Source organism: Sabethes cyaneus, chromosome 2 (assembly GCF_943734655.1).
Source record: "Sabethes cyaneus chromosome 2, idSabCyanKW18_F2, whole genome shotgun sequence".
NCBI lineage: Eukaryota > Metazoa > Arthropoda > Insecta > Diptera > Culicidae > Sabethes > Sabethes cyaneus.
In genome coordinates, this window is record NC_071354.1 from 90048092 (window position 1) to 90065200 (window position 17109).

The following is a 17109-nucleotide window of genomic DNA, read 5'->3' on the forward strand; positions in this document are numbered from 1 at the left end:
ACCTTGGTGCACCAGCCAGTGTAAACTGGGAGTGCGCCGTAAATACTAAAGATGGAGCAATACTTAGTTCAGCAATCTTATAAATAATAATTTACTCTATAAATGCCCCATATATAATATTTTTGAATTTTGCTTGGCTGAGCTGTTACAGTTAAAAAAGCAAAATAAGTTCACTGCGTGCAGGACAAGCCTGCTAGCAAGTATTTTTTATGGGGCATTCCCCTACTTTCGTTAAAGAGCGCCACTTTGACCAAAACGGAGACATTCTCAACGAAGCCCAAATTTGAAATGACGGTTTAATCGGCGCGAAGAAAGTAAAACGAGTGTTATGTCTGTTTATCTGTGGTATTATGTAGAAGTCGAGTTCAACACAATTCTGTCGAGCAACTAAACTGTGTCGACCGCTCAATGTAGAAAAAATTCTCGACTTGTGTAATGTGATCATTTGGACTCGAGAATGGCTGAGTCAAGCGGATTTACATAATAGGGCACATAATACTTGCTGTTAGTTATAAGTGGTCCACGCTTTCTTCCTTTCCTTTGATTTTAAGGAGTTCAATGGAATTGATACGTTTCTACTAGTTCCACTTGATTCTTTTAAAACCCGCCTATAGTACAGCGCAAGCGGTACATACTGTGCTGCTATTAAAAAGAAAAATGGTGGATTCATGTAGTTTTTGTTCTCCAGGATGCCTTCAAAATATTATACCTCGAAAATAAAAAATTATGCATTCCTGATTTTTTATATGTTGTGTAAACTGTTCTCTGCTGTTGTAGAAAAAATAAGAATCTCGTTGATCTTCAAACCATGAAAACACACAAAAAAATGTTTGTGTTTTATGTTTTTGCGTTTTTAAAAAATCTTTGATCCATACGTTAATGTTTTTCATAGAAAGCGCATACCAGAGATTCCATAGTTATGAAATAGCAAAAATGATAATGTCCATCCTAACTTAATTGGAAGCACCCAGAAAGTCAAATAAACCAGTGTGGGTCTAAAATTTTCAGTAAGTGAAGAAACAAATTCGGAGCACTTTTAAATCTCGATGGTACATTTTTTCATGGTATTGCTGAATATTCGCAGCTAGTAATATGACACTGAGCATCGAATAAACGCAACGAATCTGCTGACGTTTCAGCCGCTGGCTCCATTTTCTCTTTTCTACGAAACCGGTTCGCACCGTGTCGTATCCCAGAATTTCCAGCTAAATCCAGTTGCAAACAATCTGACTGCGCGTACTGCTCGAATGAAGATCGCCCATGCCGAGCGAGAGGCGACTGCAAGCATGGAGATTTCCGCTTTCGGCATACCTCGAAATTTCATTGCTATACAATTTTTGGTGACCTTCACTTGGTTGCTTTGAAGTGGTTCATTGTTAAATTGTAGAATACCGCAAACATGATTGGAATGGAATGTTGAAATCCCAAACGATGTCGGCGTAATTTGCGGTTGCAGTGAGAGAATGGGTAATGCAGCAGACACCACAGGTGTGGCGAATGCAAATCACGCGACTTTTGCAGCGTAAACTTGGCATCTTCAAGGTCAACCGGCTGGTTGGTAAGCGCAACGCGCTGATTCACAGTCTATACCAATTCATTTTGCTAGTTTTTGTCTGACAAGACGAAAAGCGATCTATATCACATATCGGTGAATAACAGCATAGTAAAAACAGGATTCTGTAGCTCTAAAAAGTTGATCAAGTTGATCAGTTCAACTACATACGTTAATTAACTCTTATAATATTATGTTGTCAAACAAGTTCTTCAAAAGGATGGAAAATAATTTTATTTTGCACGGCTACTATACTCCTACCATGAAAAACGGAAGTTTTAGAAACTTTGATTAACTATTATTACACTTATTAGTGACGCATCACGGCATACTACATAACCTATTCAAATGTTTTTTATGTTTTGAAGCAGATACTAGATTCCAGGATAACTTTGAATATTTAAACTTAAGTAAATGGCAGTTTGTATTCCAAATTCGAACCGGTTTTTACAGCTGGTCTAAAGTACTGCCAAAGCTTATCCGATGCCAATAAAGTAGAGCTCAAGTTACAACAAACTAAACAAGCAGACAAGGCATGGCGACTAACGTCGTAATACAGTGGTATACCGATTATATCTACCCCGTCGAAAATTTTCGGTAGATATATTTGGAAAGTAGACAAATTTGGAAAAAAAAATTCAGGCTTCTATGTAATCGATATGATCAAAAAACATTTGTTTTTTATTGATTTTTTGCTACATATATTTGCTTCAGTGCAATTTCACGCATACGTCTCAAATTGATAATATCAGCCATCGGTAAGGTGGATTCCTCAGCCCATTCTATAACTTGTTCTGTAACTTTTGGCACTGAAACGCTATTGTCGTTAGTAAACATAAGTTGTTCAGGATCCGAAGCATCTTGTGATGTTTCAGTTTCGTCAATAAAATCTTCTTCAATGGGAACATTGTTGACTGCACTCAATACTTCGTAGTCCGTCATTATTTTACAGCAGTATCTTTCCTCGGTATCATGAGGAAGAATAACCATTTCTGACGTTTTCGTAACGCCCCGTAATACGCTTAATGGAATTTCGTCTTCGTCTGCTAATTTATTTTTATATTCAGTACCAATTATGGTCCAAGACTTTTTAATAATTTTCTCCTCGGCCGTCATCCATGCTTCATGGAGCTAGAAGCATATCTGAAATAGAAAAACAAGGGAATTGCCCTCTGGGATCATTCAATAATGACGTCCATGGCCTTTAGGGGGAGGGGGGTGTCATTTTTGTGACAGGTTGTGACAAAGGGGGGGAGGGGGTCTAGGCAAATGTGAGATCCGTCGAAAAAAATTGCATTTTCATCAAAAGGCAGCAAAAATATGTTTCTCAGTCATTCATCACTCATTGGTTTATTATGATTTTCGAACTTATTGTTCCAGCTGACGGCACTTGAAAGTCAGACACAATTTGTCAATGTTAACTAAATAGACCACGCGTTACATTGAAGAATCAATTTACACATCAATTTCAGTTTATTTGCAATCAAAGTTTCTAGTTTTTTACTAAATATTGGATAGAAAAGTACAATGAACTCTAAAAGCTATCGTCACGATGTAGTGAAATGTTACCAGGTCGATTGCCCATTTTCCCGCTGCCCAGAGGTTGATTTCCCGCTGAAATCCCGCTGTCTAGAGTCCATTTACCGCTAGAAATTCCGCTGAATCAAAAGTCATATTATTTTTTCGTTTCTGGTGTAGAAATAAAGTTAAAAAATATTCATTTAAGTAAGGCTTACATTTGAAATCAAGATGATCTGCTGAAATTGAGAGGTTGCAATTAAATGAACATTATACAAATTTGCTGCATTCATGTTGACGAACCTTCAGGAAACAGAAAAAGAAATATCTTGTTATCCCTCATATAATGACAGCTGACTACGAAAGTTCGCAAGAATTATAAGATTAGGGAGTCTAAGAACACATGCCAAAAATTTCGAAAGAAGCTTTTCGCACAAATTCTCTTTCTGTGTCTAGCTATGATAAAAATCATGCGAAATTTCAGCAACGCTGGCAAATGGTTATGGTTTTTGGTGACAAAAGAAGATAGCGCTCGGCTCTTTGTACTCGCTGATATTTTATTTTAGCAAAAATGTACCGATTTGTCTTTTAGACTTAAGTTTTATCGGCTCATCACCCGATTTCAGGAATGGAAAAAAATCGCTTCTAGTGATCAAGATCATAGAAGCGATCAGATTCAGATTCATTGACATCACTACTTGTAAGCGACAAACACTCTGTCGCGATCCGCGCAGATTATGACAAACCTCATGTCAAATCATGTTCATTGCATGATTGCGTTGAGAAATATAACAGATACAGACGATTGGCTGTGTGCATCGTATGAATCACAATACAAACACAATGTGTGACGGTATATAGCAAACTATGATGTATATAGATCCATAAGTTGTTTGTGTTGTTTTGTTTCCAATTCATGAATCAGTTGGACTTTGCTATTGGCAACGAATTAGTTTGTGGAACAATTAAGAATACGCAAAACGGATTGGTTTGGTGGTCTTCTTTTTCAATAAGTTCTAATGAGTATTTCTCAGAACTGATCCTATTCTAGGTAAAAAAACACAGAATTTTCTAATCAACAGAATATACTGAACCATCTGCCAATGCATGAGCAGACATTAGAGTGTCAATAAACTAACTTTTTTGCTGTCAACCTCTCTTTCACTCTTCTTGTCCACCAAATATCGCTGAATCGAGATCCCGCTAAAATCCCGCTGAGTTATTTAAGAAAACCGCTAGATTCCCGCTAGCCGCTGTTTGGATATAAAGTCCCGCTGTCCGACTTGAAATCCCGCTAAATCTAGCGGGAAAACCGCTGATCTGGCATCGCTGGTGAAACCTGCTTCGCCGACGCAGATTGAAGCTTGTTTTGAAGCGGAGCCGTGCTACTTCAATCGAAACCAAAGCTTCATTTCTTCATTGATTTGTAACAATTTGCAATTGAATGTTGTTAGAGCCCTTGTTCGCAGTTATTATTTTTTATTAATTGTTATTTTCTATATTTTTTTAATCTTACATTAACTCTTAAAAGGTTAAGCTTTTTTATAAACCACTTTTTACTTTCAACACGCTTTTCATTTTTATTTTGAGTTTGTGTGACGTCCAAGGGGGGGGGGGGGTTGAGTTTTGTGACACAATCGGACAGAGGGGGAAGGGGGGGGGGGGACTAAAAAAGCAGAAATTTGGTGGACGTCATATTTGAATCGTCCCTTGTACCAGCTACCTCCCTGAGAGACGTAGTTCTACGTCACAAAAATCTGGTCCAGTGATGTATAAGATGACGATCAAAGCATGATACAGTATATTTTCATATAAGACTTCATTATTGCATAAATTGTAACAGTATAACAAAATATTTTATCAAGAGAGGGGATTGCCACACACTTTTACAGAATATTTTACTATCAGGACATCGACTTGGCCTAGATCCAGTTGAAACACATTCAACTGTGACGAAAAGATATCGTAAATTTTTTATTAATTGTAAAAATGGAGTTTTTGAGCAATTGGTACTCTGCCAGAAAAGAAAACAAACTAATTTTGACTTTGATTTTTCAGATTATTATAGACTATATTTCGCTTTGATTACTTTGAAATGCAAAAAATATTTTATGGTATGTATATTTCATTAAATACGTCAAAATCCATGTGATTGAAAAAGTATTTAAAAAAAGGTAGATAAAAACGGAAGTAAAAGGTAGACAAAATCGGGGGGTACCTAAAATCGGGTGTAGATTAAATCAGGTGTAGATATAATCGGGATACCACTGTATCTCCGTCCGTGTTAATGTCAACAGAATGTCGATTAGTGAACGGTTTCTTGACAGCGCGCTATAACCAACCCATTCCTGTATTGTTTCAATTGAAATCAGGTTTATCATGAAAGTGTTGTAGTTGTCAAACAAAATTAAGTCACTACTTTAGTTGTGAACTACTTGGCGAAATTTGGTTATTTATTTGAATCTCGACGACAGAAAATACCAAATTACGGAAGAAAATTCAATTCTGTAGCATAGACTGCTGACCGGTTAGAATTTAACAAAAATTCGAAAAAAATCCCGAATGGTTTACAGTCTTAGTCATTAGGTAATTGAATGAATACTGGCTTATCCTGTTTTGTCCGAAGTACCATTAAAGAGGAGAAATTTAACTCGACCCGTTCATCCAGTTTGAAATCAAACGGGTTCGGTGTAAGTGTAGTTCGGCAATAAATGGCACAAACCAGCACAATGTTGACATATCTATGCATATCAATGGAAGATCTTACTTCCGTTAGATCGTCAACATTTGCGAACGGAGTCGCTAATTGCTATCCTTGAAAAGTTGTTGCGATCGTTGGCTCACTACATCTGTCGATTGTTGGCGGCGGAGCACCGCTCGAATGACTGCTTGACTGTGTCCAACACGGCAGCGAACAACAGCGGTTGAATAATTTCTACGAAAGGTCAGCCAGTTCGACTCCCTGTGCAGCACAAACTGGTCATGCTAATCGATGGCTCGTGTTCCCAAAAATTAGTTTCACATTTTCGGCAAACAAGCCGCTTCTGGTTCCGATTCTGACCGTCTTTATTGTTCGCCAAAAATTGAAGCGTGAAATTTGCTTCAAGGATTCTGCATTTGACAAATTGGAGTTAATACCATGACAATGAATGTTTCGTTAAAAAATGAGAACAAAATGCACATTGAGAAGTCCGTCTGAAACAGAAAATGTTTCGTTATAGAATGAGAACGAAATGCACATAGAGAAGTCCTTCTGAAACAGAAAATGTTTCAATCAGAAATAATTTACGCCGACCCATTGGAGCAAATAGATATATGTGATGAATTACAATTTCAACACATCGGACGTGGAGAAAAATAAACTGACTTTAACAGTTGAACTTCCAGTTATACACATGCGAATCGTTGTTTCCGCATAACTTGCACTAACTTATGTCGTACGGTTACTGAGCTGCTAGGTGAAAGAACAAACGCTACTTCATTCAGGCACACTCTCTTCCATCCTCCGCGTTTCACCGCCAAAGACTCTTTCCTCGACAAGCGAGAACATTCATTGATTTTTTGGGTTCATATCACTTTCGATGATTTTTTCAGCGTTGTGGATGATGCAATAGTTTTTTATCGTAACTAAATACCACTATATTTTCACTGTTTATCAAATGTTGCAAAATCCAAAAAGGTTATGTATATTGCGTCCAATGATTGCTACATTCAATCGATTGTGTCATATTCGCGATTTGTGCGTGATTAATATGACGAGTTTGACGTACCTTAGCGTAAATGTTGTTTTTTTTCACTTTTCATAGAAACAATATAAATGCAACGAACGTGATAAAATAGTTCATGCATGCCGTTCTAGTGAATAATACTAGAAGCCCATTCTACTTGTCCTTCAAAGCCAACCACCAAGGTCAGTGACGTCTTTGGGGGAAGGTCTGCTGGTTGGTTTTTCCTTTTTATTCCACACCATACAATGTGTTACCTAACTTTCCAACTTTTCCTCAGTAATATCACTTGCACATACCATTGGTACTTACTTCTTTGCTGACTCTATCTACGCGTAGATCCATAAAGGGTTTAACCAAATCCATTTTTCGAGTGTCTTGAGGGCGTCGAAATTGCTCTCCGTTGATGGAATGCTTCACACGCACCACGTAATATGTATTTAGTTACACCGATAATTAGCGCCTTCTGTCTGCTACAAGGCTTGGCTTAGCACTAAATCACTTCTTTCGTGAAATGCGATTTCCTGATAGACTTATAACTGCCTTCTAATACTTGCAAGCCGTTGTTGATTGAGACCGTTTCGTTACTCGTTTTTTTATTGAACACGATCGCTGTGGTGATTGATAAACTTTAGCTGTTTTTCACTTGTGTACCCGTCACTTGGAGGTATGATGACAATTAACTTGGACAAAGAAATATTTATATTTTGATTCGTTACTGTTTGCGCCGTGGTACTGGCTGAGACACAGGAGATACTACTCGTAGCACTAGATAGAAAATGACACTTCACGGTTATAGAAACAAAACGTAGGTTTTCATCTCACGAATCAGAAAAAGTCGTACAACCTATCGATTACTCAGACACCTAGTGCAAAATTAGGTGGATATCTTATAGCATCCAGTTGTGTGGCTATTCACTTAAGGAATAGACTGGGAATAACAAGTTCCAATGCCGGCGTGTCAAAAACAACTGTAGGAAAGTGAATTTCGATGGAAAATTTGTCCAGGAAGGTCACCTTGATGAGGCCTGTGGCAATGTGAGCCTGTGTTGGTTCATGTTCTGCCTGTCTCGCTGTTCGGTTGAGCAATCCCACCCGTGTGCATATGTGTTCGCCGTCACTCTTTTGCCTCGCCACCCTTGTTGATGTGCGCTAACCCCTAGCATTGCTTCACTGCTAAAACGCGCCCGTCGCCCGCTGTCGACATGGATTCATGCCATAAATAAACTGTACGCTACGAGTGAGCTCTGTGTGAGAACCACAGCCGCGCGTTCCATGCCACGCCGCCACCGGATAGCGCGATTTGTGTTTGTATTATAATACCCAACCAGTGTTACTAGATGACAGGCTTTTTCCGCATGGTCAACAATTACTTGAAATATCTTACAAAAAAATAATAAAAAAAACTTTTTAATTTGCAACTTAGGAATTTTTGGTTTTTAATTTTTCTTTTCTAGCTCAAGTACACCAATATTTTGGATTTTTTCAGATATGGGTTTGGGGAGAAAAGTCCCAGAATTTGTGGAAATTACGTATACTAGCATAGTTGAATGACCCATAAATGAAAACAATATTTAAAAATTCTGTTTTTTCGAATAGCGCCATGGAAAAGCTTCCGATTTTCCGCTTATTTAAAATGTTCATATCTCATGATCCAAGCATCATAAGAACAAACATTTTTTTGATAAAAATTCCTCCGCGAACCACGAATACCTGGGACAAAATTTCATGAAATGGTGGAAACCTTCGGTCCATTTTATAGGTTGATTTTTAGACAGGAAGAGACGGGAAGAGAGAAAGTGAGGATGCGGAAACAGAGGGAGAGTGAATGAGATGATACAGGGATAGAGAAAAAGAAATGATAAAAAGATAGAGAGCGAGACAAAGGCTACAGTCAGAGACCGAGAGAACAAGGTTGGAACAAGGAACAGTGGTGGCCTTAAACCGCCGCGGTAGCCAACGTCTGACGAACATCTTTCTAAGACTTGACCCTTCTTTATCGACAGACTTCGCAGTCGGCTGTTAGAGTACAAGTCAATTACGTGGCTAGTGCAACGATCGTACCGACTAGCAGCACCGCCCAGCCAAGATTCGAACATATGACGACTGGCTTGTTAGACCAGCATCGTACCTCGAAGCTAACTGAGCAGGAATGCATTCGCCATTCATTTTTAGTTTTACCAGCACCATTCATCGTATTAAACTTTTTGAATCCCTAACTATTTTTGAATCCCCACCCTGCAAGTATTTTGATAATTTATATACAACATAAAAGTGACTCCCGCCATATCTCCAGAACGCCTTGACCGTTTTCCACCAAACTTGGCCCCCATGTTCCTTGACCTTGAAGAGAATCAGTACTGTGGGGTTAATAAAAGGGGTGGCGGTCTCCAATAAGGGGGATAGGTACTAATAAGTAAAAGGGGTTGCGTTTCTCTTGCATTTAGATTGATTGTAGTTGCGCAAGTGGCTGGGAGACAAGAAGACGGCGGAAGAGGAGGAGGAGGATGGAGGGAGGGGGGTTTAGAATAGAGGGTGGTCCATCGTGGAGGGATATATTGAAAAAATACTTTGTTTCTCTTCTGTTATAGGGATTTTCAGACAGCAATTAAAGACAAATTGCATCACGGAAAAACGCTGTAGAAAATCACCCATTGAGTATTTTATCTTGAAAATTTGGGTAGAAGTAGTTTAGAGTGTATTGTTTACAATATATTTTTATAGTATAATCAATATATATAGAATGCCAGTGTCGCTACAGTGCGCGTGGTAAACATCACACATGTTCAGATAATGTATTTACATTATATTTGCATATGTGTGTGTGGCTGAGATTCATCGAAAGGGGAATCTCATTGTCAAACTTTGACAACCAGTTTAAAATTTCAAATATGGCTGCCAAGTAATGTACGCTTGCTGCAAATTTCTGAAAAAATCGGTGCAAAAGGGCGCAGTTGTGGGATTCAATTCATCCGAACGAAAAGAAAAAGAACGTTTAAAAACATTTCACTGGCATGAAAACACAGCGATGAGCGCACTGATGACAGCACCAACCAGCGCACAGATAAAGAACAGATAAATAACAATGAGCAACTTTGACAATGAAGTTCCCGATTCACAGACTTGATACAGATTGTTAGCAACATGTTTACCACAATGAGTCCTGTAGTAAAACAGCGACACTGGCATTCTATATATATTAATTCTACTATTTTTATCGCTGTCACTTTTACGTTTTACGAGATTTACGTCAAGGCGGACTTTCGGCAGCTTCCGGGGCTACTGTTCTTCACCGTCCAGCACAAGCTTGATATTCCGGATGAAGTAAGGAAGCAGAAACTTTCAAAGTTTGCCAAGAAATACACGATTGGGTAAGCGATCTGCCCATGTGGCAGACGGAGTGCGCCGTTCGTGATTACCGGTATTGTAAGCATCTGCTTCCTCTGCTGAAGCAACACGAGGCCCCTACGATCTTCTGACCGGATCTAGCTTCGTGTCACTATTCAAAGGATGTCCTGGAGTGGTACGGAGCCGACGGGGTCACTTTTATACTCAAGGACATCAACTCCCCCAACGAATCGGAACTGAGGCTCATCGAAAAATACTAGGCTATTATGAAGCAGGCTCTACGGAAGCATCCCAAGGAAGTTAAATCTGAGCAAGACATGAAGAAAAAGTGGGTTTCCGTACAGAAGAAGCTGTAGTCAGATGTTGTACAGAACCTTATGAGTGGATTTACGCGTAAGGTGCGACCATACGGTTGTGATATTGAAGTTGAATGATATAAAGGACCCAAAAGCTTACTAATGGGTTATATTTTATTGTCTGAAAGTTTAAAAAGGATCGATCAACCAGGTAATGTTATATATCGTTTATCCCATGATGCAATTTGATGTGGGACACCCTTTAGCTGCATAGTTGGCTACGTGACAGAAGAGGAACCTGACTGGGAGAAAGCCAATAGAGTGGGGGAGTGAGTAGCTTCGGAATTCCTGTGGAGTCGCCTGACATGCGGGAGGTTGAAAAACGTAAAAAAGGCTTTGTCCCACTTTATAGGGATTACTGATAAGAAAGATTTACAGGTGGCAGATGGACGACGGTAGACACGGTCCGATTCCGGTCCGGAAGTCCGAAATTGTCCGGATGCAAAATTAACCAGTTTCAAAAAGTAGAAAAATGTCAAAGTTTTGAATGTGTGGAATCTGTAATCCTTAACTGTCTTCTTTTTCTCCCTTAAGGGTCTCCGTCCGATCACTTAAAAAAATTGAAAAATGCGGCACGATTGACCTGTGCTCAGCAGTTTATCCATAATGTAAAATTCCAAAACGATGAAAATATATTCAAAACTTTCAAATGGGACAAAACAATAAGCGTGAAAATGCCGAGAAAATTAATTACATTACGTTTAAAGTGAGCGATTTAAAATCAAATTATGAGCGATCAAAACTCCCCAGCCAATGCTGAGAAGCGTCTGGTTTCAAGTGGGATAAACACACAGATGTTTGCTAATTTTCCAAAACTAAATGAGTTGGCTGGACTTGTTTGGAAGACTTAAACAAAACGCGGATTATCGTAGCGAAATTATTGCCTTGAAGATTAGTTTTAATCATTTAAAGCAAGTCCTAGTCATCGTTTCCACTTTGGTCAGTTTTACTGCCAAAAGTGTTCCGGACTTTCGAAGCAATGCCCGTTTCGATCCGGTAAAAAATCGGTCTCTAAATTTCGTATCGGACTTTACCCGGTCCGATGTCGATCACTAGATCTAACCATAATCATGTCTGTAAAAGTAACCTCGAATTTATTTCACTGCAGCAGAATTCAATAAAGTACATATTAGTTTTCGTCATTTGTATTCAGATTGTATTATATACATGTAATTCACGCTAAGAAATGACTCCACTTAACACTATCGATTCAACAGCATTTCGAAGTGCTGATCAAAGAAAACGTTAAACATGTCAAACAATTAAGCAAATTTAATGGCAAAGAAAGTCAGGTGGTCAGCGAAGGCCGAATTTCACCTAGCGGAAAGAAAGTTATAAGTACATATTCAAAATTTATCTTTTGGGATATGATTTTTAATATTTTTTGAAACGATGGTTCTACAATTGATGAAGGGACGGTAGTGGAAAGAAATGAAAATTTTTTTTGATGAAGGAGGGGGAAGAGCGGAAAGGAAGGGGGGGGGGGGGGTATTGGTAGCTATGCTTGACAAGTAGTCATTTTGACTCCTACCTTTTGTCCAATGCTGGAAGGTGCATGAGTCGAATCAAGCTGTAATATGAGATTATAACCGGATTCGAACCCACAACACCCTCCAGGGCATGTGGTTCGCTGGTACTTGTACCTTTGAACCATAGAGGCGCTGGACAAAAGGAGACCGCAAAATCCACTTCTCAAGGATAGCTACGCGTGTTGGTTGTGTTATCGACACATATTGTGCCGCTTCCTGCATCAATTGCAGATTACCACCGAGCGAGAAGTTTTAATCTAACTACTATTTACTTTCAGGACGACGACACTGTGCCGGCCCTTACGACTTGCAAGGTACTGCACGTGACGCTGTTCGTCCGTCAGCGTATGTTAGCCGCGTTTCTCGGCGCGGGTTTTCGAGGGAAGGCCCCGTTCCTATGTAATAGACTAATCTCAAGATTTTTTTTTTAGTCTTGACCTTGGAATGAGGTCATACATATATTAATATTTTTTGAAACGATGGTTCTACAATTGATGAAGGGACGGTAGTGGAAAGAAATGAAAATTTTTTTTTTGATGAAGGAGGGGGAAGAGCGGAAAGGAAGGGGGGGGGGGGTATTGGTAGCTATGCTTGACAAGTAGTCATTTTGACTCCTACCTTTTGTCCAATGCTGGAAGGTGCATGAGTCGAATCAAGCTGTAATATGAGATTATAACCGGATTCGAACCCACAACACCCTCCAGGGCATGTGGTTCGCTGGTACTTGTACCTTTGAACCATAGAGGCGCTGGACAAAAGGAGACCGCAAAATCCACTTCTCAAGGATAGCTACGCGTGTTGGTTGTGTTATCGACACATATTGTGCCGCTTCCTGCATCAATTGCAGATTACCACCGAGCGAGAAGTTTTAATCTAACTACTATTTACTTTCAGGACGACGACACTGTGCCGGCCCTTACGACTTGCAAGGTACTGCACGTGACGCTGTTCGTCCGTCAGCGTATGTTAGCCGCGTTTCTCGGCGCGGGTTTTCGAGGGAAGGCCCCGTTCCTATGTAATAGACTAATCTCAAGATTTTTTTTTAGTCTTGACCTTGGAATGAGGTCATACATATATTAATATTTTTTGAAACGATGGTTCTACAATTGATGAAGGGACGGTAGTGGAAAGAAATGAAAATTTTTTTTGATGAAGGAGGGGGAAGAGCGGAAAGGAAGGGGGGGGGGTATTGGTAGCTATGCTTGACAAGTAGTCATTTTGACTCCTACCTTTTGTCCAATGCTGGAAGGTGCATGAGTCGAATCAAGCTGTAATATGAGATTATAACCGGATTCGAACCCACAACACCCTCCAGGGCATGTGGTTCGCTGGTACTTGTACCTTTGAACCATAGAGGCGCTGGACAAAAGGAGACCGCAAAATCCACTTCTCAAGGATAGCTACGCGTGTTGGTTGTGTTATCGACACATATTGTGCCGCTTCCTGCATCAATTGCAGATTACCACCGAGCGAGAAGTTTTAATCTAACTACTATTTACTTTCAGGACGACGACACTGTGCCGGCCCTTACGACTTGCAAGGTACTGCACGTGACGCTGTTCGTCCGTCAGCGTATGTTAGCCGCGTTTCTCGGCGCGGGTTTTCGAGGGAAGGCCCCGTTCCTATGTAATAGACTAATCTCAAGATTTTTTTTTTTTAGTCTTGACCTTGGAATGAGGTCATACATATATTAATATTTTTTGAAACGATGGTTCTACAATTGATGAAGGGACGGTAGTGGAAAGAAATGAAAATTTTTTTTTTGATGAAGGAGGGGGAAGAGCGGAAAGGAAGGGGGGGGGGTATTGGTAGCTATGCTTGACAAGTAGTCATTTTGACTCCTACCTTTTGTCCAATGCTGGAAGGTGCATGAGTCGAATCAAGCTGTAATATGAGATTATAACCGGATTCGAACCCACAACACCCTCCAGGGCATGTGGTTCGCTGGTACTTGTACCTTTGAGATTAGTCTATTACATAGGAACGGGGCCTTCCCTCGAAAACCCGCGCCGAGAAACGCGGCTAACATACGCTGACGGACGAACAGCGTCACGTGCAGTACCTTGCAAGTCGTAAGGGCCGGCACAGTGTCGTCGTCCTGAAAGTAAATAGTAGTTAGATTAAAACTTCTCGCTCGGTGGTAATCTGCAATTGATGCAGGAAGCGGCACAATATGTGTCGATAACACAACCAACACGCGTAGCTATCCTTGAGAAGTGGATTTTGCGGTCTCCTTTTGTCCAGCGCCTCTATGGTTCAAAGGTACAAGTACCAGCGAACCACATGCCCTGGAGGGTGTTGTGGGTTCGAATCCGGTTATAATCTCATATTACAGCTTGATTCGACTCATGCACCTTCCAGCATTGGACAAAAGGTAGGAGTCAAAATGACTACTTGTCAAGCATAGCTACCAATACCCCCCCCCCCCTTCCTTTCCGCTCTTCCCCCTCCTTCATCAAAAAAAATTTTCATTTCTTTCCACTACCGTCCCTTCATCAATTGTAGAACCATCGTTTCAAAAAATATTAATATATGTATGACCTCATTCCAAGGTCAAGACTAAAAAAAAAAAAAAAAAAAATCTTGAGATTAGTCTATTACATAGGAACGGGGCCTTCCCTCGAAAACCCGCGCCGAGAAACGCGGCTAACATACGCTGACGGACGAACAGCGTCACGTGCAGTACCTTGCAAGTCGTAAGGGCCGGCACAGTGTCGTCGTCCTGAAAGTAAATAGTAGTTAGATTAAAACTTCTCGCTCGGTGGTAATCTGCAATTGATGCAGGAAGCGGCACAATATGTGTCGATAACACAACCAACACGCGTAGCTATCCTTGAGAAGTGGATTTTGCGGTCTCCTTTTGTCCAGCGCCTCTATGGTTCAAAGGTACAAGTACCAGCGAACCACATGCCCTGGAGGGTGTTGTGGGTTCGAATCCGGTTATAATCTCATATTACAGCTTGATTCGACTCATGCACCTTCCAGCATTGGACAAAAGGTAGGAGTCAAAATGACTACTTGTCAAGCATAGCTACCAATACCCCCCCCCCCCCCTTCCTTTCCGCTCTTCCCCCTCCTTCATCAAAAAAAATTTTCATTTCTTTCCACTACCGTCCCTTCATCAATTGTAGAACCATCGTTTCAAAAAATATTAATATATGTATGACCTCATTCCAAGGTCAAGACTAAAAAAAAAAAAAATCTTGAGATTAGTCTATTACATAGGAACGGGGCCTTCCCTCGAAAACCCGCGCCGAGAAACGCGGCTAACATACGCTGACGGACGAACAGCGTCACGTGCAGTACCTTGCAAGTCGTAAGGGCCGGCACAGTGTCGTCGTCCTGAAAGTAAATAGTAGTTAGATTAAAACTTCTCGCTCGGTGGTAATCTGCAATTGATGCAGGAAGCGGCACAATATGTGTCGATAACACAACCAACACGCGTAGCTATCCTTGAGAAGTGGATTTTGCGGTCTCCTTTTGTCCAGCGCCTCTATGGTTCAAAGGTACAAGTACCAGCGAACCACATGCCCTGGAGGGTGTTGTGGGTTCGAATCCGGTTATAATCTCATATTACAGCTTGATTCGACTCATGCACCTTCCAGCATTGGACAAAAGGTAGGAGTCAAAATGACTACTTGTCAAGCATAGCTACCAATACCCCCCCCCCCCTTCCTTTCCGCTCTTCCCCCTCCTTCATCAAAAAAAATTTTCATTTCTTTCCACTACCGTCCCTTCATCAATTGTAGAACCATCGTTTCAAAAAATATTAATATATGTATGACCTCATTCCAAGGTCAAGACTAAAAAAAAATCTTGAGATTAGTCTATATGATTTTTCCCCAGAATGCTCCTCCCTTGTATAGTAAACAAATAAGCAGTCTTTACTTCGAGACAAAATTTTAGTAAAGCAATGAATTAGCAACACTGCTTATCAGTGTTTACTCACTGTAAGCAAACTACGTACACATCTTAACCACTTTGCACGGAAATACCTACAAGCTACGACGAACGAACGATTCGAACCAGTGTGGTTCCCCATTTCATTAGTATACATTGGGATGGCCGCAGTAAAAATACCGTGTTGATCTTTCCAACCCATAAAGATATGCGTAGACACCAGCTACAAGCTGAGTTCACAAGCTTTAAGGTGGTGAAATTTTTACCTGCACCCAAAATTAGTAAACCCTTATTTGTTATTAGTCTTTGATGACTTGATAAATCTTAGTAAAACTTATTAGTAGATTTGTAAAAATATGTTTGTAAAAGTGTATGTGTGTAGATCAGAAGCTAGAGTGAAATTGGTAATGAAACAAAATCATAATAGTCTATATTCAAGTACACACTAGCAGGCGGTTACCTTGCGCAATGAATGGCAATGCCACGACACACCTCCAAAATCGAAAGGAGGTAAATGCAACTGACGTCATTGCAAAAGCGAATCGGACCTCTCATGCGGATACATCCACGATCGAAGTCCTGATGCTTCTGATCTACAAACAGTAGTGCTTCCACACAACGCTTCATTGCACCGTTTACTTACATACAAACTGGTTTTTCAAAATGCAACTTGGCATTTCATCATTCTTGCGATTTTTCGACTTTTAATTGTAGATTGTTTGATTTTTACCACTTGTGAAAGGCACTTTTCTCTACGAAAAGATGCGTGCAAATATGACATCCTTTGGTTAATAAAGTCTTAACCTTGACTTGCTCCAACCACCCATCGGATGGGAGGAAAATTGAAATACTTGAGAACAGCTAGACAGCTGAAGCTATAAAAGCAAACATCGAGTTGAATTTTGGTTGACATGTCGATGCCCTTTACTTGACTTATTGACGTAACCTCACGAGCACAAACTAATAATAACCAATTCCGACTAATCTCCTTCAGGTTTTATCAATTGCTTTTTATGATTTACACATTGGGGTTTGATAATAATGGTTGATGCATTTTTTCGATCGCGACATTGATCTGTGACGCAAAAGTACTTGAAATCCGGGCCATTATCTTTCAGTCTAAATGCCCGTTATTTGTTCGATAAAAGCTATCGCAATGGGTGATAATTGCTGAAAATAGG

General features: G+C 40.2%; 1 protein-coding gene across 1 annotated transcript in view; it reads right to left on the reverse strand.

The window, feature by feature from the left end:
- Positions 1-7815, reverse strand: part of LOC128738221 (hexokinase type 2-like) — a 32248-nt gene extending 24433 nt beyond the window's left edge. The window contains exon 1 of the mRNA XM_053833201.1: positions 7108-7815. Coding sequence (XP_053689176.1) covers positions 7108-7161 — 54 coding nt within the window. The 5' untranslated portion in view covers positions 7162-7815. The remainder of the gene's footprint in view (positions 1-7107) is intronic.
- Positions 7816-17109: the final 9294 nt, after the last annotated feature.